Raw genomic sequence first — 21,992 nt, 5'->3', positions numbered from 1 at the left:
TTTATCCCCACCATCACCATCCCTACCCCAAATCCCCCCCCCACACACACACACACATCCCCACCCACCCCACCCCGACAAACTTGTGCTTGTGTCCTCAGAAAGGCAAAGATGATCAATATAATGTCCTCAGAATGATCGTGTGTGTAGAATACACCCTGTCCTCGAAAAAACATAGAACTGTAAGGTTGGTGCAGGTCCACGGAACCCGATGCTTTAAGTTTAATGTTCCGAGTCCTCGGACGAGTAATAAAACTAATAAACCGTGCTCACAACCACACGCACGGCACCCCCACATCCCAATCCATCCACACCCACCCACCAACACCCCATCCACTCATGGTTATAAACATCTAACCATGTAACTAACCCCCCTTAAATAATGACCATTATTCAGAAAAAGTGGCTATTTTATTACAAATCTGTAAAATGAGTTGGAAACAGAATTTATTTCTGCGTATTTTGACACCTTATTTGATACGATAGCCAAGAAAACAATAAAACACTGGTCAATTCAATGTAGTGAGGTCCAGATTTGAAAGTTGCACTTACATACAATACAAAGACACTCAGATATCATTACACATATTTCCTTTCATTATACTGAATACAAAATCAATACAATTTACAGCAACTTTCAAATCTTGGGTTACATTGATTTAAATTTACGCTGTGACGTCAATATTTAGTCAATTACTACAAATGAGGTGTCAAAATATGCAGAAATAAATTCTGCTTCCAACGCATTTTACAAATTTGTGATACAATCGCCCGTTTTTGAATAATGGTCATTATTTGAGGGGATTAGTTACTTTGTTTGAGATGTTTGCATGCGAAATACACAATTAAGAATGACTTGTAATGATGGATGGATTCTTCTGCACCTGTTTTATGATTAATGTGTTACTTTTTATGTCCTTGAAAAGCATCGCATCCGAAAAGTTGAATATATATCTAATGTGACGCAACTATGAAGTTGCGTCACAATTTCATGTTTCTTACCAATATATGTCACTTGTTCATATAAATCAAACGTAAACATTATTTAAACTAACAAACCACCGATATAGTTATGTGTAATACGTTCCCAGCAAACACAAAAACGTTTTAAATAAGTTATATTTTGGCTTTTGGTTTAGGTTAAAACGGTTTAATAACATTAAAATGTCGGGTTATATAAAGGTTATGATAACGTTTTAATACGTTTTGTATGAAAACACACTACAACAATATTTTTAAATGTTTTCAAAAAATGTTATTGTAAACTATTTTTAAACTTTTTTGCCAAATATTGTGTCAATACTTAAATAACATTATGTTAAAACATTTGAACCCATAGCAAACAAAGAAATGTTCTTAAAATGGTTTTTTTTTTTTCAAAACCTTTTAATAACATTTAAATGTCGGGTTATATAAAGGTCATGAAAACGTTATTGAAAATATTTTAGGCAAACATTTTTCGCAAAATATTTTTTCAACCCCAAAATAACATTCTGTTTAGAATGTTTTGTATCAAGTTTTCAAGAATGTTTTTGAAATGTTATTAAAACGTTTTTATACCCTTTATATAACCCGACATTTAAACGTTTTCTGTAAAATATTTTTGTTTGCTGAGCAGTAGATTATCAAAAAATGTTTTTTAAAGTTATGAAAACCTTTTATACTCTTAATATACCCTTTATATAACCCGACATTTAAACGTTTTCAGACAACCTTTTATAACCTTTTGCGAATGATGTCGAAAACGTTTTGTGTTTGCTGGGTTCTCTATGCGTGTGAATCATGTAAGTTCCACATATAACAAGCACTGAGTAGACAAGTTCCAATAATTATGATAGGGTTAACTTAAATATAAATTAACCATGATAACCCCAGGGATAGATTTACCTTTTGGGGGCCATGGGCCAAGCCAAAATTTGTAGGCCCAAACTCACCAAGTAGCCAAGTTTGGCTTACATCGACAGTAGCGGCGGATGCAATAAAATTTAGAGGGGGTACGAGCATAATTTTGTTCCGATTTCAATAGGACATTTGCGCCCGAAGTGCTCGTGAAAATGTAAATTTCAGACTATTGTAAGCCAAAATGAAGATGAATGCTAGCGAACCGCGCAAAATTGAGCAATTTTACCATATTTTGGCCCAAAACATAGTGTTTCTTCGGATAAAAGGAAGACGCATATGGCAATTTTTGGGTCCCCAAATTGTGGTGGAAATGGCCCCGGGCCCATCTGCCACAATGGTACATTCGGCCCTTAATAATCCTTCTAAAAAGCCATTTACAAAAGGAGCGCCATGAGGGTTACGCCTGTATTGGTATATAGGAGCACACACCCCTACCCAAATAATAAGTCACTGAGTGGCAGGTCTATTATATAGCCATGTGGCAGCTGAGGCATTTAAAGTTAGGGGAGCATATCTCACCCAATTTTGGCCTAGATTTGGGGCCAGAAAAGAAAATACACAGAATTGTTCTGTTAGGATTTTAGAGGAAGGCATGTGAAGGAAATCCATCCCATCTTTGCATGGGATGATCCCATCCCAATCCATAGAGTATGTGTCAGTAGCCGATGTTTCACTCCATCTTTTTACTATTACAAATAGATGCATCCCATGTCTGTAAAGATGGAGTAAGGATCGGGCTGGGTTATTAAGGTTGTGGTTTTACTCTCTATTGTACTATGCTATTGTGCCAAAATCTCACAAATCCCATGAATGGCCAGAGTTGTATTAAGGATTATCTTAAGACTTTAAGGAGTTAACCAATTGCAAATAATGAGTGTTTATGCAAGGACTAATGCCTATTGTTGCGTAGTGTTATAATACCAAGCTGTCTAGCCAGCTCCCATCTTGCTCTTGGTTTACTATATTTTTAACTAGCAGGCCAATAGGCAAGCATGGGGTATACAAAGATGAAATAACATGGGATCATCTCATGCAAAGATGGGAGGAATTTCCTTCACACGCCTAAATAAGAAAATTACGGGGTGTGTCCCCCATTCCATTACTGAGTGTGTCCCCGTCCCTCCGCCGCCTATGGGTATAACCATTTATACGGTATATTAATTACACTTGCAGCTCACACCCCGAATCACTAACCCGAAACAGAAAGCCACTTCCGAAAGTCTGTGGAATGATAATATTTGTATTAAATATCAGAAAAAGAATGTTAATGATGAGCTCTGTTTTGGGGAATGGAAGGAATCTTAATGATTACACATCAGTTGATAATATTTACAAGTTATAAAAATAAGGAAAGAATGTTAATGATGAGCCCTGTTTTGGGGAATGGAATGAATCTTAATGATTACACATCAGTTGTCCACACCCGGTTTAGTTCCTGCACAATCTGGAGTCACATGTAACTTCGATGGCATGGCGAAAGACCATATCGGTATCATGACAATGATCGATACTTGTATCTTGTGGAGATTGCTCATCCTTGCAATACGGAGACGGTTGAAGGTTCGGATGACGGAATAATCCGTGATCAGGCCCATAGTTCCCCTGATCAATGAACCAAACTGGTACGGCTTGGTTTAGCTGTATATTATGCAGATTGTTGTTCATAAATCCGGGGAGTCCACGTACACAGCACCGCTGGCTACTGCCCTGTACCTGTATTGTTACATTGGTGTTGTCCGTTTTATCAGTATTGAGATCTTTATCACTGTTGTACACAACCCCTTCACACTTATATTCTAGACAAGTGTCAATGCTGGAATCAGAAGGATTTTTTTTCTTCGCATTTTTTTGTCGCCTTCCATAATATTGTGGGTCTCCAGCAGGTATAGTATATCCCTTTGCGTCCCCGACAATACTTGTTGATACCACTGTTACAGACTGATCAAACGGTGTTATAATGTTTATGCCAATGTAGCAAAACCGTTGCTGTTTTTGGATTGTAATAACCTTGTGATTTGTTTGAGGATAGAAGTTTAGAATATAGTTCAATCGCTGATTAGGCTGAAAAAAGTTGTAGCAGAAGATATCAGGGAGCTCCCTATGGAATTGGAAATGCTTTGTAAGACTTGTGGCCGTTGAACACGCACCATTGCTAAATTTACCCGCGTTGGTGCCAGTAAATATAGGACCTTGATTTTGATTTTGAGCGATCTGAGGTTGCATTTCAATATAGAAATGCTCCGTTATTCGGTATCCAAGACTTAGTTTATCAGCATCGGTTAAAACGAACCCACTACTGGTAGAATCTGCGGGCAACATATCTTTACCATCAGATGATGCAGAAAGGTACACGGTATATCGTCGGCTGCCAATACCACCTGTACCTGTATCGCATGGTATCGGCACACAAACGCCTTCTCCGTATCTCGTCGTAGCCCAATTTGCGTTATTATTGCGCTGGTAAAAATTCTGCTGGGAATCTTTCACAATAGCAGTCACTTCAAATTTGCTGACGGAATTAGGCAATATTTGACTCAATGCACTATTCTCATAGCCAATCACCTTAACCCAACATTGCTCAGCTACATTTATGTCATCTATGTTGATATACTGTCCTGGTTCGAATTCAAACGTTTTCCCTGCTAATATGATATTTTCTCCACTTTGTCGTTTACGTCTTCTACCACCTGTTGAGACAACGAGAGGTCCTAGATCTTCCCAGGAACCAGTCTTCTTATTCAACACCCATATCTTGGTAGAGCAAACACCATCTGGATTGTCACAACCTGGTACCATACCGACGTCAACCATCAGGTTGACTTTGCCGCCTACAGACAATGGATTGCCAGAGTCATCTGTGATATCAATCGAGAACATCCCAAAGGATTTTAGTGTCTCTCGATCCCCATTTGCATTCACAGCCGTAAAATCACCCGGTGCTAGTTCAGCGTCTGTTGAATTGCGCATATCAATAGTACTTATCGTTGCCTTTGCATTTCCAGTGTATCTCTGACCATTGGCGTCATAGATGGAATTGGGTGGTATCACAACTTCTGCAAGTGGATCAGTGTCGGTACCTAACACTGTAAGACAATTCTCTTGGGTTGGTTGAACTGTTACCTCTGGAGGACGGGGCTTCATTTTGATTATATTATACGTAACCGAATGTGATTGGATTTCAATTATAACTGTTGTACCTGAAACACGATTTTTAATTTCATCTGAAAAACTTAACGAAACTCTGTTCACCTGCAGTGGAATTTCAAAAGAAAACCAGCCTTTTTCATCAGTTGATGCTACTACCTCATCATCGTAATAAACAAAAATGAAATCAAGCGGTTCTCCTGTGCCTGCAGACACAACAACACCGCCTACTTGAGTTGGGTTAATTACACACACCCCACACCCACATGCAAGAATTTTTGACATAGGAAGTGTATAACCCTGACATATTACATTTACTGTTTGAGTTTGTATTGCTTGGCAGCAATGCGTTTCTTCATCTGGATCTTTGCAGAGTGTCTGTTGCGCCTTCGTCCCAGTGCAGACAGCATTATCACACGTCCCGACATTGTATGCAGCAAAACCTGTATCTGCTTGCACACAGTCAGGAGGTAGGTCTATCAACTGTTCAGCTGGCTGGCTATTGCATTGTACCGGTGAGGCTGTAAAAAATGAACAAGGAAAGCACAAATGCAGTGAGAGTTTTAATGCCACTTTGTAAAAATGTACTGCTTCCATTTGGTTGGGAAATCATTTGGTTTTCAAGCGGCTCAAAGCCAATTGATAGTAGTAACGCACTTAGTCAAACAGTATCGCTTGTAATGAGAGTGATGTCACTGCGACAAGAACTGTCGTGAAAATGCACTGCTTCCATTTTTTTGTAAATCATTTGGTTTTCAAGCGGCTCAAAGCCAATTGATAGTAATACCGCACTTAGTCAAACAGTATCGCTTGTAGTGAGATTGTTGTCAGTTGACAACCATATGCCTCAAGTGAAAGGTGATTTCCTATATAGGAACTAAATGGCGAATCAGTTAAAGGGTTATCTGATCTAACCATGATGCAGTCATGTCTACAGTAGAATTCATTTCGACCTTTGCAGGCCTTAACCCCATTAAAAGCTATTAAACCAAGATAACACTCATTGAAACAGCTCAACTGATTAAATCGGATCTTCTCTGGTTGTGCACAAGTGACTGTTTTCATGTGCGATATTGCAATAAAGCTAGAATTCATAGCTTCAGTTGGGTAACCGATTATAAAGGAAACGAAAGGAAACAATGTTATGTGTGGCTTTGTTCACGAAATCAGACAATGTCGTGCTTTTTGTAAACCAGCATTCTTGAAAATGAGCAACATAATGATTTTTGACTTAACACGGTTTAGAAATAATTTCTTCATATTTTGGTGTTATCTGTCGTTTACATATCCTTCCTAAAACACCAAAGTACGAGTATTTCCAAACATCTAAATTTGCTAAAATTTAGGACATGTTACAAAACTATATTGTCTAGAATTTTAGAAGAGTACTTTTAATATTGGCCGGTTATTTTTCACACAGCGACGTTAACTAGGCAATGTACTATTACCTATAACATTAACTAAAACACCAAAGTACGAATATTTCCAAACATCTAAATTAGCTAAAAATTTAGGACATGTTAAAAACTATATTTTCTAGAACTTTAGAAGAGTACTTTTAATATTGGCCGGTTATTTTTCACACAGCAACGTTAACTAGTCATATCCCTATACTGTTAACGTAGGGCTATTTGTAAAGGTCACGCGTCAATGGGAAAGAGCACTGTGTATTGTGTATAGGAAAACGGACAGTAACTGCAGTATGCTATTAAATTGACCCATCTGGATCGGTAACGTAATGTTTCAACGTTAGGATGATGGAGTGGATATAAAATAAACAGTTATTGATACTCTGCGTGATCTCAAAATTTAAAGGGCTATCTTAAGAGCCACTGAACTACTATTAGGTTTGTTTGTACTCATGTTTCATGCTGATTTCACATATGGTCAGTAGTAGTACATTTTAGTTTGTTTATCAGTTATCGCCGACCTTTACCTGTGACCGTCAGTATGGCTGGATCTGAAAACACATTTCCCCCGTCACCCATAACTCGACATTTGTAGCTACCAGAATTATCTATAGACAGTTGGTGAAGTGTAAGAGTTGTGCCAGTAGTACTAAGTATGTCGCCATCCTTGTACCTGCATTTTAAAATAATAATTTACAAGAACTGACACCTGTTACTTTGATAACAGACAGAACATAATTTACATGGATAAATTTTAACCTTGACTAATTCCCTATTAAAGGAACTTGAACCAAAATACATAATGATTTACAGCAAGGTTACATCAGTATACTAATTAGCCAAAGGATTACACCAAAGCACGCTCTATTGGCTACTTCATAGTCACGTCAGTTAAAATAATCAGCTGATGGGGGATAGTAATAGAGTATATTTCAAAATTTTGCGTGATTGTTTTCGAGACCAAAGATGTATGTCCTTTATAAGCTGGTCATTTGAATTTGACTGAATATCAAAATGGAGCATTAGGCGGAGGCGCGGTATTTAACGTTAGCTTTGGACATTTAATAATTTTTTTGATTTTCCACCCGACTTTTTTTAATACCCGGGTGAAAAATAAAGAAAATAACTTAATTTCAAAGGCTAACGATAAATATAGCGCTTCTGCCTAATGAGGACTTAATATCGCAGAACAGAATGGGAAACGGAAACCTTTTTCCAATCATATAATGGTCCAAAAACTTTATAGGGAATAGATACACATAGTAATAAAAGCAGGGTGTAAAAATAAGAGGCTGAAATCAAATTCACATTTCATTCATTTAAACAGAATGAAACGAATCATGATTTGTGATTACAGAAAGGGTCTACATTGGTTTGATATAAGAGGATACTCTAAAATGCATCAAATCCCGATATTTGGAACAGGCATAGATATGACAAACGTAATTTGTGGGCACTCAATACCTGGTGACGTGTTTGGTTAACCTCGGGTATATCTGCACATTTAAAATCGCCCATACGTTTACTGATGACTCGTATATCAAAGTGAAAATACGACTTCATTTTGAAGTTATAAAGTACAAACGTACCACTCGTATCTCGTGGGAAGTGGTTCGCTCTGTGCAGAACAACAGAAGGAGACGCTTTCACCTGTCAGTCGTGTCTTTGTTCGGGGATGGTCGGTAATTACTGGAACCTCTGAAATGGTAAGAATTTTAATAAAGACGTCAAACAATATTGACCTTGTTTGACCGTTATTATACCATTTATATGCACTGACAAATTATCTTTTCACCACACATAACGTGGACAGTGCCTTAAAATTGAAACAGAAAGACCCGTGAAAAAACCAAAGTCATGGGTCATATTCCTCAACAAAAGTTTGGAAAGTTTTTTCAAGCTTCTATACCTCAAATTATTTGTGACATGTTCATATCGTGTTACATATCAATAGAAAGCTTCTTTATTCCTCTTTACAATGACACCACATTTGAAACAATCACCTTTTTTTACGTCTGAGTACACGTCTTGTGAATGTAGTGGAGTCTCATACCGATTGTGCCAAATTGACCATTATTCTGTGTAGCAAGCTGCCATCCCGGCTGCCATCCCATATCTTCACAATCTGGGACCTAATGTAATCCTCCAAGATGAAAACGCTTGCCCCCACAGAGCCAGGGTAGTCAACAACTACATACAGAATATGGGAGTAAGGAATGGGCTTCCATCAGCCCAGACCTCAACCGGATTGAACACTTGTGAGGTCAGCTTGGTCGTGTTGTGCGTGCCAGAGTAGCCAATGCAACCACATTGAATTCCCTGCGACGAATCCTAGTTGAAGAATGTATGCCATTTCACAGCAACGTGTGACCAGGCTGGTGAGCAGCATGAGGAGGTGCCTGGCTGTTGTGGCTGCATATGGGTTTTCCACCTGCTATTGAGGTTACTGACTAGTGTTTAGAGCACAGAATAATGGTCAATTTGGCACATTCTGTTTGAGACCCCACTACATTCACAAGACGTGTACTCAGCCGTGAAAAGGGTGGTTGTTTCAAACGTGGTGCCATTATAAAGAAAAAACGTAGCTATCCATTGATATGCAACACGATATGAACATGTCACAAATAACCTGAGATATAGATGCTTGAAAAAACTTTTATATTCATCATCCAAATCTGTCACCTGTTTTATTTTACCAGTCAATAGAACAATGGGGCTTGGTGCTATTATGCTATTGATGACTACAACAGGTGAAAGATTAGGATGATGAATATTATATGACCAGTGATTTTGGTTTATCACAGGTCTTTCTGCTTCGATTTTGAAGGCACTTTCCACGTAATGAACAGAGCAACTGACACCGTTTTATATACATTTGCATTCCATTACAACATTTTATGGTGCATAAGTATATAATTTGGGTTGAATTCTGCTGATGTAGTTTCATAGCTAGGGACCCGGATAGTCTGGTGATGACTTACTTTGGGGTAATATCATAGTGTCATGCAGATCACTATAAAGCGCGCTTCAGACTCCGTATTGTACGTACAATATTGTATGTACAATACTTTTCGTGACGTCAAAAAGTATTACACGTGCAATAAATAGTATGTACCGGGAAAATATATATTTTGCTACAATCATTGGTTGCTTAATTCATACGGAGTTGCCAAATTTCTAAGAGTTCTAAATTTAGTGAGTGCACGGAATGATGAACATCTTTTAATGTCTTCTTGTATTCAACCATGGTAGGTATCATAATACCTACCATGATTCATCTGTACTTGAATTATTATATAATCAATGGGCACCTTTTTAAAGTTAATAATACGTCATATTAATACTAATATTAATACTATTAAAATTGTAATAATAATATAAATGGCACATTCAGATCTTATTTATTTATTTATAGATTTATCTATTTAGGCCTATTTATTTATTTATTTATTTATTTATTTATTTATTTATTTATTTATTTATTTATTTATTTATTTATTGATTGATTGATTGATTGATTGATTGATTGATTGATTGATTGATAACTGATTGATTAATTGATTTAGAGATTCATTTATACTGATATTTAGTCATATATTGATTTAGAAAGTTTAAAAGTATTATTTGTAGGCCTTTGTATTTATTCTGGTTCTGATTTTATGGTTGCTTGTATGTTTGTTAATTTTCAAAGTTTTGGCATAGCATTTGTTACATTATAACACGCTGTGTTATGAATTTGCAACACCTTTTTACATATTGATATCGTTGAGGCATGTTATGATAGGCCTACTTATGATCATCACAATACATCCATAAATGTGTTAATGCAGTAACCGTTGCGTTAGGGGCACGGAAGCCCCCCCCCCCCCCATTGATCTGAAATATTAGAAAATCCCATAGGAAAACTGCCGAAAACGGCTTGTGCCCTCCCCTCATCAGAACCGGATGCAACGCCTTCTATACTTTTTCATTCATTAATTATAGGCGTATTAATAGTAATGCGTTGAGTTTTTAAAAAGTAATATCCGCCTTTTTTTTTCCTTTTGAAATGACATACGGTACTTGTTACAAAAACAAATCAGCATGGAAAACATTTTTTTTTCGTCAGAGGTAGATATTTGGCCTATTCAGTGTCATAAAGCTACAAAATAGACGATCTTTTAAAATCATTTTAAATGGCTATTTATTTTTCAACCTTATTGTTTGTATTTGTAATGTTCACACAATCTGAACATGTGCTTGTAGGACAACGATTTTGAATTAAACATGTTAATTGTGATATTTTGATTCCCCTAGAACACCACAGTTAAGCGTCCAAAATTGTAAGTGGGTTTTCTTTTATTTAACCTCATTATTTCGCTAAAATTACTCGAAAACCCTCCTAAGAGTTGTTGTTACTAATAAACATTTCATAATTTTGGGCAAAGGATAGCCAAATAGTTGACCGAAATCGTATATTTGCACCAATATTTGACTGAACTCGTATATTAACATTACCGCCCCTTCGTGGCTTTATTGCAAGCCAAAGTGTGAAACGAGATTACTTGAAATATATATTTCAGAGCTGAAAGAATTTCAAACCTACGAATATATTTCTGAAATATGTCTCTCTGATTGGTTGATGGTCAAGAGGATTACGGCATCCTCAAAGCCTCTTGCTGTAATTCTCTAATCGATATCTATCATAGGACCGATCTTTTGAATTCCATACAACCGTGTCAAATGAAATAGTCTCGAATCATAATTTGTGCACAATACAACGTTGATACGTCAGATTTCGAAATTTTATTAAAAATAGGCATAAATCACATTGAACAGGTTGAATGCTGCCAAATGTCCTTACTTTCATTTTCTCATTTAATTTGTTTTAATTTTAATTAATTTCTTTATCCACTGGCTCTCTGGTAAATCCGGTATTGCCAAATATTTCTTGTCCATTACCCGTGTTAATCTATTTATTTATTAAAATGAACCATCTATTAAATTCCTATAATACAATGTATAGGCCTAGTGTATTTGATAACAAATTTGTTTTTATTTTTGATTGGAATTTGGGTTCCATTACACGATTTCATAATAAGATATGTTTGGGCATGGTGGAATTAGTATATGATTAAAAATAGACATACTCTTAGGCCCCCTTTTTTAATGTTTGTAGGCCTACATTATTGATATCAATATTTATGTACAAAATGAAAAAGAATGTATATATATTTGATTGTTTTGTAAACATTAAATTTGATGTTTACTCATAATTATGTCTGGAAAGTCAGGGAAAAACTAAGGAGTATCGGTATTTAGTTTCCTGGGAAAGTGGATCAGATGAGCAGTGAGTAAAAACATTTGCCCTAAATCTTTATTTGATTTTTATTGTTTTATGAATTTATTAGGGCTACTGGTAAAGTGCAGAAAAAACCTCCAAACGCACTATAGGATTTTTTAACAGCAGCAGTAGAAATTTCTCTTGCATAGATTTTCTGGTGACCTCGCTTGGATTTAGCAAACAATGAACCGTCAGGGTTATAGCGCGTTATTTAATCTGATTCAACTCGTCGTGGCACGTATATTTATTGCACGTGTAATACTTTTTGACGTCACGAAAAGTATTGTACATACAATATTGTACGTACAATACGGAGTCTGAAGCTAGCCTTATGGGCATCTAATTCTAACATGATTTAAATCACGCACTCAAGATAATTAGTTTGTCGAATAGTAACGGGTTTGATTCTTTACATAACTCACAGCTGATAATTCGAATATTTAAACCCACAGCTTATAATTCGAATATTTAAACCCTAATCTTCATTATACCAAGTCATTTCCAATCTTTTGATGTAGACAATGGTACCAATTTGAACAGTTGTGATCGTGAGCGGATATTGAGCTTTAAGAAACCATAATGAAATGCGACTACACTTTAACTATGTTAACGCTTACCAAGTCTGTGAAGTGTAGCTTGTAGACTTGAAGATAGGACAGTAACAACCTGAGTCTCTATCACTGCAGTTGAATATTTTTCCTTTGTAACCACCATGGTTTGAACCACAGCGCACACCCCATTCACGCTAAATCTACCTTCTGAGTTTGTTTTTGCCAATGTTGTGTTTGGCCTATAATTGTATGCTATGGAGGCGTCACTAAGAGGTCTGTTGTTCAAATCCAGTACCCGTCCAGTTAGAAAGTGTCCTGAGCATTCACAGACGTCGCACGAGTTGGTGTTAAGGGTTCCAAATGGGCACATCTTGTTGCAATCTGTTGGTAGGAGGTAAATCACTGTTGTTTTTGTTTGTTTATTTTGGTTAGTATTATGTATTATGTTCATAATACTGGTACAAATTTTCTCAGTAATGACTGGGAGCGGAGTATGTACAAGTATGACCTCAAATGGCCGAATACTCTCATGGTTCATTTATTCAATTCTAAATGCACCATGGGCAGTGATAGGGACAGCAGAAATCTTAAATTTAATATGCAAAAAAACATTCAGAGACGAGTACCCTAAGCCACTGTGTCACGATCTCGTTATTCTTTTCTTTTTCTTGTACATGTACGGGCAAGTCCAGTATGATCACATTGCCAGTGATCATGTTAATATGGGATTTCCATGATCACATTGCCAGTAATCATGTTAATATGAAAAATACCCGAATTTGAAAGTTGCAGTTTACAGCTGTCAATGATGGTATATAACGTAAGCATTGTTGCATGTAAAACTCGCCATTAACTTCGCGCTGAATTCAAATCAATACTATATAATAAAGGCAACTGTTAAATTCGGATATTTTTTTCTTTCAAAATGCTGCTTTGTTGTTATTATTGTACAAAACTGAACGAATGGGATATCAAATGCTCGTAAATAAACCATCCTTTTGTCTATGTTACAAATTGTGAACTGTGTAATAGTTCTGTCAAGCTATAGGCGTATTTATATTATACTGCGCCAATAAAGTATCCTTACACTTGGAAAAATAATCACAATTTCAAAACTGAATAATATTGGGGGTAAATTTATTTTTTTAATAGATGCACTATCTAATCCCGCACATTATGACACCACATTGAATCCAATGTGACCTGAAAAAGTAAAGTTACAAGCAATTGAATAGACGAAGGTCCAGTTTTAAAAGTGACAAACTGGCCTAACACACGGCGCAAAAAGATTCCAACAAGCGAAACAAAGAGACAACACAGTTTCTTCAATGAAGCGTTATTTAAAGCAGTTTTTATTTCAGTTTTTACTTTGATCTCTGTACTTTTTATAATACCTTTTGTCAGTTCTTTTGTTTCAGGTTTCTTTTGTTCCTTTTGTTTTAAATGTAACCCAAACGCATAAATTAGCCATTCACCTTTCTCAAACCAGATGTCTAGTCTGTGGATTTTTGAATAGGCCAGTTTGTCACTTTTAAAACTGGACCTTCGTCTAATCAAATGCTTGTAACTTTGCTTCTTGAAGTCACATTGGATTCAATGTGGTGTAATAATCTGCAGGATTAAATAGTGCATCTAATAAAAAAACAAATTTACCCCAATATTATTCAGTTTATTTTTCCAAGTGTAAGGATACTTTATTGGCGCAGTATATAACGACTGTGTTACTTTTTGTGAAGTCTTTATTACAATCACCTGGGCAATCCCATGTAGCACATGGTTGTGTTTCTATGCCTTGTCCTGCACATATCAAGCCATCAGAAGGGAAGTCATCCTGACACGTACGTGATCTTTGTCGTGTACCGGTATTGCAAGTTACGCTACACTGGCTCCAACTGGTCCATGTTGACCAATCAGGTTTGACTGGATCGGCAGCTAAAATCACGAGGTACACATACATGTTAGATAACAGTTATATAAGATTAAATTCAGATTGTTTCTTAATAATTACTTGTCACTTGCATTATTATGATATAAATTCATACGTATGCTACAAGTAAATTCGCTGTAGATCAGAAAATCAGCATTTCTAGAATCTAGCAGAAGGCACATTTGTTATCCTAAATAAGGAATCGCTAGGGAATCTATATGCTGGGAAGAAATATAGTCATGGCATTCTTAACCCCTTACTTGGACATGGTGTTTCCGTGCATTGTTGTGATGCTGTAGCCGGTCCGAGACAGGTAATGCTGTCAGTTGTGATTAAATCACTACATGTCCGAAATCGGTATTGAATCCCAATATCGCATGACACACTGCACGTTGTCCAAGGATTCCAGGGTGACCATTCGGGGTAAATTATACCTGTAAATAAGGTAAATATGTTTAGAATCAACCTATTTTCTGTATAATACACCTAATAGTGGTTGCCCGCGCGGAAGGGAGCGATCACTAACACGGGTAGAATCACTTAACAGGTGACATACAGTCTATGGCGATTGATTTGATACTACGACAGATTACGATTTTATCGGGGCCAGACACACAAATTCAATAATATTATAACATGTATCTTGACTAATTGATCAAGCATTACTGATTCTTGTCGTCTTCGTACCTCCTTAATTCCATCCCATCCCCTTGCGATTAGTTTATTTTGATCGTTTTCGAAATCTTATCCATAAAGAAGCTAGCTAGCGCGTACAAATTGACAAATTCAACACTCCGAGAACCCTCAGATGAGTGAGGTCGCCAGTTTCGAATACTGCACCGGCGTCAGCTGAATTAAAGAAAGCTAGAAGGCTCAGGCACGGGACCTTCCATTTTGTATGTTAGTTAAGTAAGTTGTAGGCCTATACGCAGGGAAATAAAGACATATTCAGTAAACTTACTCTCACATTGTGATCCGATATATCCAGTGGCACAATAGCAAGTGTAGGCCGCATAACCTATTAGGATACATGTCCCGCCATTTCGACACGGACTAGATTGACAAGGGGATGGTTCTGAAAATAAAATAAAATAGTAATAATTACGGCCTTCTTGCAGGATCTGCCAATGACCGCCAGCGGTCACACTGATTGCGGAGTTCCTCAAATAATTTCCAGCACTAGGGGTCTAGTTATATTCTTCCGTACAGAGCCTAGAGGTTGAGAACACCACGCACAAAGTGGCGTAGCCAGGGGGGCAATGGGAAGCAGCTGCCCCCATATGAAGCAGTTGCCCACCCATTTTTTTATAAAATGAATAATAAAAGTCTCAACTTGGTCACTGCTGGTGGATGAGACAAATACAGTGTCTGAGGGATGAAAAATATAAGTAATTCGGCTTTCTTGGAATTCATGATAAGTTTTAAAAAATCTATGAGTACGCCGTCTGTGATCACAGTACCGTTCCAGCCAGTCTCTGTGTGTAAGTGGTCGAGCTGTCGGTCCCGGTGCGAGTGGTTGAGTATTCAGACCTTGATGAAGTCAGAGACACATCTGACGAAAGCTCGACCACTCACACAGGGACCAGCAGCTCAACCACTCAAACAGGGACCGGCTGGAACTGTACTGTGATCACAGACTGCGTACTCGTAGAAATACTACAACTTGCTAGAAAAAATAGCAGTGATTTCGGTTTCCTCTCTCGTTATACAGACTACACAGACTACAATAGCTAGATCTTACCTTCACATACAGGTAATGTACACGGAGTATTTTCCAATGACGAGCCAATGCAAGTTGCAGTGTCAACGGGATCAAGGTCCAAACAGGTCCGGGTTCGTTGTTGCCATCCACTACCACACGAAACACTACAGGCAGTCCAACTTGTCCATGGTTCCCACACAGGTATGATCTTTGCTGTTTGATTCAATAATAAAATCTTCTTTAAAACTTCTTCTGGGAAAATGTGAAGTGCTGTAAAGACAAACGCTCACTTCTTTATGTGAAACATGAAAAGGTAAAAAGAAGGACTAAAATTTCCTAAAGTAAAAGCAACTTATGTTCGAAATCAAATGATATGTTAATGCTCTGCGTGCTAGCCATGCACTTCAACGGAAAAAGTTCAAGTGTTGAAATATTTTCTCAAAATATCAAGAGCTATCTTAAGAACTACTGAACCAATACTAGGCTTGTTTGTACTCATTTTAATGCATTTTTCATGCTGATTCCAAATATGGTCATGAAAATTTACATTTCTGAAATTTTTGATTTTTTTTTTTGTAATTTGAAACTTGTCGTCTGCAGTCGACACCCGCGTTAAGATCGGTTCTGTTATTTTAGAATTGTTAGTGTTTTCTCCCATACTCCTCTTATTATTAAAGCTCACGTTGCTCACGTTATCATGTAAAGGTTCGTCTCAGTGTTTTAGTCTATTTCAAACCCTATGCAAAATACTTCCAAAACCACAATAATCATTATAAAAAAGACCCTTGGGATTTGGTGTCTCCTGTCAAGTTACGTGAAAAGGTGGAGTCTTTTGATGAACAAAATGGCCTAGGCATTGATAAAAGTTCATCTCGTGCGCTGTGCATCCCTTTTTAAGGAATTTTTCACAAATTACCTTCGCAGTGGCCTCCGATCCACCCTGTTACGCAGAAACATGCGTATGTAAGAGCGTCTATCTGCGTGCATGTGCCGCCATTCTGACATGGGTTTGGTTGGCAAGGCATTGGAACTGTAAACAAACATACAAACAAACATACAAACAAACAAAAGCATTAATAACTTTTTATCATGTTTATGACTGTTGTGGTTTGAATGGAGTGTAGCAATGATTGTGTTATATACGCAACATTGTTTGGAGGGGAGGAGGTGAACGCACACACAACTATGAAAACAGTAGATCCCGGGTGGTACATCATACATTTTGGTGGTGTGAGTCTTTGGGAGTTGAAGGCGTACCGGTAAAAGGGTGCCTTTTGGTCTTTCGGAGTTCTATTTTCATGATTTTGGTCAAATTTAGGGGGTCTTTCGGAGCTGCAAAATCCTAAAGGGTGATTTTCCGGGGGAACATGCCCGTAGGTTCATTTGTGTTAAATCCCCCACCCCGAGTAGACCACTATTTATCACTTTGAATGTAAGTAATGAATGCGCATAGGACCTTAAAAACGGCCCGTTTCTAAAAGGATTGCATGCAGGTAGGCTCCTATAGTATTCCAGTCAATCCAACATACTTACTATTACAGATATTCCCGGACCAGCTACTTGTACAAGTACATGTAAACCCATCAGAAGACGGATAGCAGGTACCCGAGTTATGGCAGGGATTGGGTTGACAAGGACTCCACACTGACAAAGAAATAACGATTGAAAAGCGAAAAATACATAAATGAGGAATAATTGCAATAATGTTCATACGTAACTTTATACGTAACGATATATCCTATAGTCTGATCGAACGATCAGCCCTCATGAATATACGAGAATTCACACCATACAAAGCACGTGACTTCTGACTGCTCTTAAATAGTCTGTATTAATCTATAAGTCTGTGTTACTCACTGATTCACTGATCACCCAGTAATGAGGGTCAATCAAAATCAAAGGTCTGTATTAGTCTATTAGTCTGTATTATTCACCCCATAGAGCCAAAATTTGACTCTCAAGAATGGTACATCCTAAATAGAAAATACCATACATTTTCTCAATCCTTATGATTAAAGAAATACATCAGTGTGGTTTTAACGCAAGTTAGAAATTTGACCCTGTGTAAAGTTGATTATCTTTTCCCGCCAAAGCTACTCCGTATCAATTGCTATTACACAGTTTTGTGTAGTCCATGATGTCAACTACCTGTGATATCTGTGACCCCCCCCCCTCCCGTGGTAACTCTCAACCCCTGGATTCAACCTCTATAAAGAGCATTTTCACATACCTTCGCAAAGTGTGCCCGAATATCCATTAAAGCAAATGCACAGGAAGTCTTCGCCATTACTGCTATAGCAGAAAGCACCATTCTGGCATTGGTTCGGCTGACATGGATCCGTGGGTGTAGTAATAACTGCCATTAATTAGAATAAACAATGAACTAATAATTATAGATTTGAAATTAGAATAAGATAATAAATCATGAAAATCATGGGATTAAGTTTTTGCACTTCCCTCGTTTGAATTTTACCAACCTCGGGTAACAAAATATTGTGCTTGTTTTCGCCCAATATTTTTGCTGGACCTCGAAGTCCAGCCTATCTTACTTACTTACTTACTTACTTACTTACTTACTTACTTACTTACTTACTTACTTACTTACTTACTTACTTACTTACTTACTTACTTTTCTAATCTTTTCTAATGATATCATTTTGGAAACCACTAAACTCGAAAATTTACATGGTAAGGCAAGTTCAAATGTTCAGCAAAGCAAAGTTTTAAACGCCCTTTGGGAAATGTTATGTAAACATCTTTAAAAATCTTGCAAAACAAAACTCTTTACGACAGAAGCAAAAGGAGGGAGAGGAAGTGGAGGAGGAGCTTGCTTATGATGAGTGGTGTCCTCGAACTATTAGCACGCCATATCTTTCTGTACTGTATGGCCGTTCTTAAATCCATAACATCCCTCCATGCAGCTGCTTTACGAGTTTTCTGTACAGATACGTGAAGTCGCGCACCTCTTCTATAATTTGGTATCATTGTTTGCTTGCATATGTATCTTTTGACTATGGTTGAAAGACACGAACTTATTTTTGAAGCATTCTTTTGGAAGCCAATTTTTTAAAGAGATGAATCAACCCTTTGCAGTAGCTCTTGTGCTTGCTGGATTTCCTCTGACAATATATAGGGCCATGTTATCTGCACAATCCAAATCTGTTTACTTCAGGTTCGATTCGCTTCTTCTCCTGTTGGAATCCAAGCTGTGCCCTTCTCTGCCTTCGATTGCCTTTCTCAAAGCGTAATTCAATATTCCCACAAAGAGGTTTAGGGTTAGAGTGCATTCTTGCTGAACTCCAGCAAATATCAGCTCAGTTTCTTCATTACATTCTTGCTATAGCTTCCATAAGTTGATTCGGAATTCCACCGGCTTTGAGAATTTGCAACATCTTTCCTCTATGGATGGAATCAAAGGCTTTCCTGAAATCGATGAAAGTTATCATTCAAGGCTGATTTTTTGGCCTTCATGCCATGATCCTCCTTATGGCCAGTTTGTGACTTACTGTTGTTCGACCAACCCTGAAACCGTTCTGGTTGTACTCAAAAACTTTGTCAACTTTAGGCATGATCCTGTTGAAAATTATTTTGTTGAATTTCTTGGCTACAACTGAGCTTAGCTTAACCCTCGTAGTTCCCTGCTTGACTAAGATCTCCTGACTTAGGAATTGGTACTATGTTGCGAATAGACCACTGGTCAAGTTTGGTTTCTTTTAATCAATACATTGTTGCAAAACCCCAACACTATCCATATCACATCTATTAACATGGATAAGTACCATCATCTCCGTAACTCGTTCCTTCCAGCAGAATAAGAAGAAAATAAAAGAGAAACGGAAGAATAGAAAGAACAAAAGCAACTACGAGTAAAACACTTGAGTAAAAACCCCTGAAAAGAAGATGAGGAGAAGCAGGGCAAGAAAAGCTGCAGAAATTATACATACGTTCATCTTATACTTTTGATTCTCCAATGATGTACACTATTAGAACTCAATTTCGCCGAGATTATTTCATTCAATGCTTACCGGCGCTTACTGTTACTGTGAAGGAACATATGGCCGTGTTACCAGCTCTATCTTGGAACGTGTATTGCACACCGGTCCTGCCAATAGTAAAGAAACCCCCTGGCTGGTGGGATTGGTAGGTTTGCATTGGTGGGATTCCAGAGTTGTCAGCAGCTATCGGTTCTACCCAGTCAACTATTGCAGCTGATCCTGATGTACTGGTTTCTACGTCGGCTGGACAGGTTATCTGCGGAGGTGTGGCGTCATCTGTTTAAATAAAAAAACAAGTAAGATGAATAAATATTAAACATAAAAGAGTTGAGGGAGTCTTGGATTATGTTCGTTCCGATACCCATCGTGGCTTTTTGTACTAGACCGGAACTCTCTTATAGCTTCTCGTAGGATATCGAGTTCACACTCATCTCGTCAGATTTATCAAGTGTAATTGTTTTGGTCCTGTTAGTTATATGTGATGCGATCAAGCAAAATCAGCCGGAACTCGGAAATATTAGATTTTCAGTTTCTTATAGGATAGTAAAAAGCATTTACAAAGCTGCATTTTGCAGAAAACTAAAGTGATATCACGTGCGCACATGCATTGACATTAGCCAATGGCTATGGAGTTTTCATATATTTTTGGTTTAAAGGACATTAAGGGGACACAACACGGCTGTGTTCGTGGTCTTAGACCACAGCTATGTCTAGTTCAACTTGTTTATGAAGAACAGTATAATTAATTGGCGGTAGTTTGAAATTCTTGTACTTTCCCAAACGAGAGTCTTTGGTAAAAGAAAAATATCTCTCATCAAAAAATACAATGAGGAATGTTTTACATTTTATGGGTTATACGTATATCATTGTCAAATTGCCTACATAGGTTTTGTAGATGCAACTTACATTGACAGGTCCTGTGAGCATAGTAGTACAGACGAGGGCATTGACACACATACATGTCTTGGCTGTTTGATGGAACACAAGTTCCGAGTCCACATGGATTTGCTGTGCAAGGATTTGTGTCGTCTGTGTAAGAGAGTGGAATGACAATACATATAAATAAATCAGCTAAGAACTAACAAGTAAATGTATAAGTTTATATAACTCATACAAATTTGATTGGCCAATTACTATTGATTATTTCTGCTATTTTTAGCGGCCAGCTGCAAAAGGAATTTTGCACTCCGCGCCCGTGCAATAGTCATTTTTCCATTGCACTGACGCGGAGCTACCATAGCAACGCTGACAGACGTGCGAGCGTATAGCGAGAGTTTTCCACCTCGACTCGCCAATTATAGGTGCGGGTGTTGCTTCTAAAATAAATATACATTTAGATTTTGGATATTTTTGATTTATTTTGTTTTCGTGGTGATTTATATTAATTAGTTGGACGAAAGGGAACTCCATAACTTAAGTACACATTACTAGTGGTTGTTCACGGACCCGAAAAGAGGGCCTTAGTAATAGAACAAATAATGATCTTATTTACCAAATGTGACGATCACCTCAAACTCGCATGTCTCTGTATTCCCTAAGACATCTCTGAAGTGGTATGCAACAGGTGTTGCACCGATCGGGAAAAATGTACCCGGTGTATATGTACGATCCGTTAGATCAAATGTTGTACCGTCTGCGTCAGAGATTACAGGCTCGATCCAAGTGACTACAGCGCCAAATTCTGAGCTGGTTTTGACGATGATATTTTCACAATTCATAATGGTTGCTGTGGTTACTGTCGTTGATGCTTGTGCACATAATGAAAAAAAATTACAGTGTTAATTTATTTACACTACACATTTGACAGTTCTGTGTCCCCTGCAAAATGACAATACCTCCAAACCTGACAATTTGTACCGTTCTCTTTTTAGCCAAATTAAAGTCATTTCAAATGTATTCATTGCATTTCTACATGCATACTGTTTGAGTGAACTGCAGTTTAACTATGGCGAATTTAACTTGACACTCATAAATATTTCTTCTCATCTACATTTGGCGTTTCTGGTACTTTAGTGATGCCCACTCTGTCTAATTATGTA

The 21,992-nt window shown here is 37.5% G+C and overlaps 1 protein-coding gene across 1 annotated transcript in view; it reads right to left on the bottom strand.

Annotated features, from left to right (window-relative positions):
• Positions 1-1,547: 1,547 nt before the first annotated feature.
• LOC140140999 (cartilage intermediate layer protein 1-like) overlaps positions 1,548-21,992 on the bottom strand; it is a 32,182-nt gene continuing 11,737 nt past the window's right edge. The window contains exons 5-18 of the mRNA XM_072162774.1: positions 21,446-21,700; positions 20,860-20,982; positions 19,984-20,229; positions 18,189-18,314; positions 17,492-17,602; positions 16,875-16,988; positions 15,998-16,171; positions 15,218-15,331; positions 14,517-14,690; positions 14,082-14,261; positions 12,396-12,710; positions 8,045-8,153; positions 6,983-7,128; positions 1,548-5,567 (exon numbers count right to left, since the gene is read on the bottom strand). Coding sequence (XP_072018875.1) covers positions 3,331-5,567; positions 6,983-7,128; positions 8,045-8,153; positions 12,396-12,710; positions 14,082-14,261; positions 14,517-14,690; positions 15,218-15,331; positions 15,998-16,171; positions 16,875-16,988; positions 17,492-17,602; positions 18,189-18,314; positions 19,984-20,229; positions 20,860-20,982; positions 21,446-21,700 — 4,424 coding nt within the window. The 3' untranslated portion in view covers positions 1,548-3,330. The remainder of the gene's footprint in view (positions 5,568-6,982; positions 7,129-8,044; positions 8,154-12,395; positions 12,711-14,081; positions 14,262-14,516; positions 14,691-15,217; positions 15,332-15,997; positions 16,172-16,874; positions 16,989-17,491; positions 17,603-18,188; positions 18,315-19,983; positions 20,230-20,859; positions 20,983-21,445; positions 21,701-21,992) is intronic.

The sequence above is a fragment of the Amphiura filiformis genome, chromosome 19, assembly GCF_039555335.1.
Source record: "Amphiura filiformis chromosome 19, Afil_fr2py, whole genome shotgun sequence".
NCBI lineage: Eukaryota > Metazoa > Echinodermata > Ophiuroidea > Amphilepidida > Amphiuridae > Amphiura > Amphiura filiformis.
This window is presented reverse-complemented; position numbering and strand designations above follow the sequence as displayed.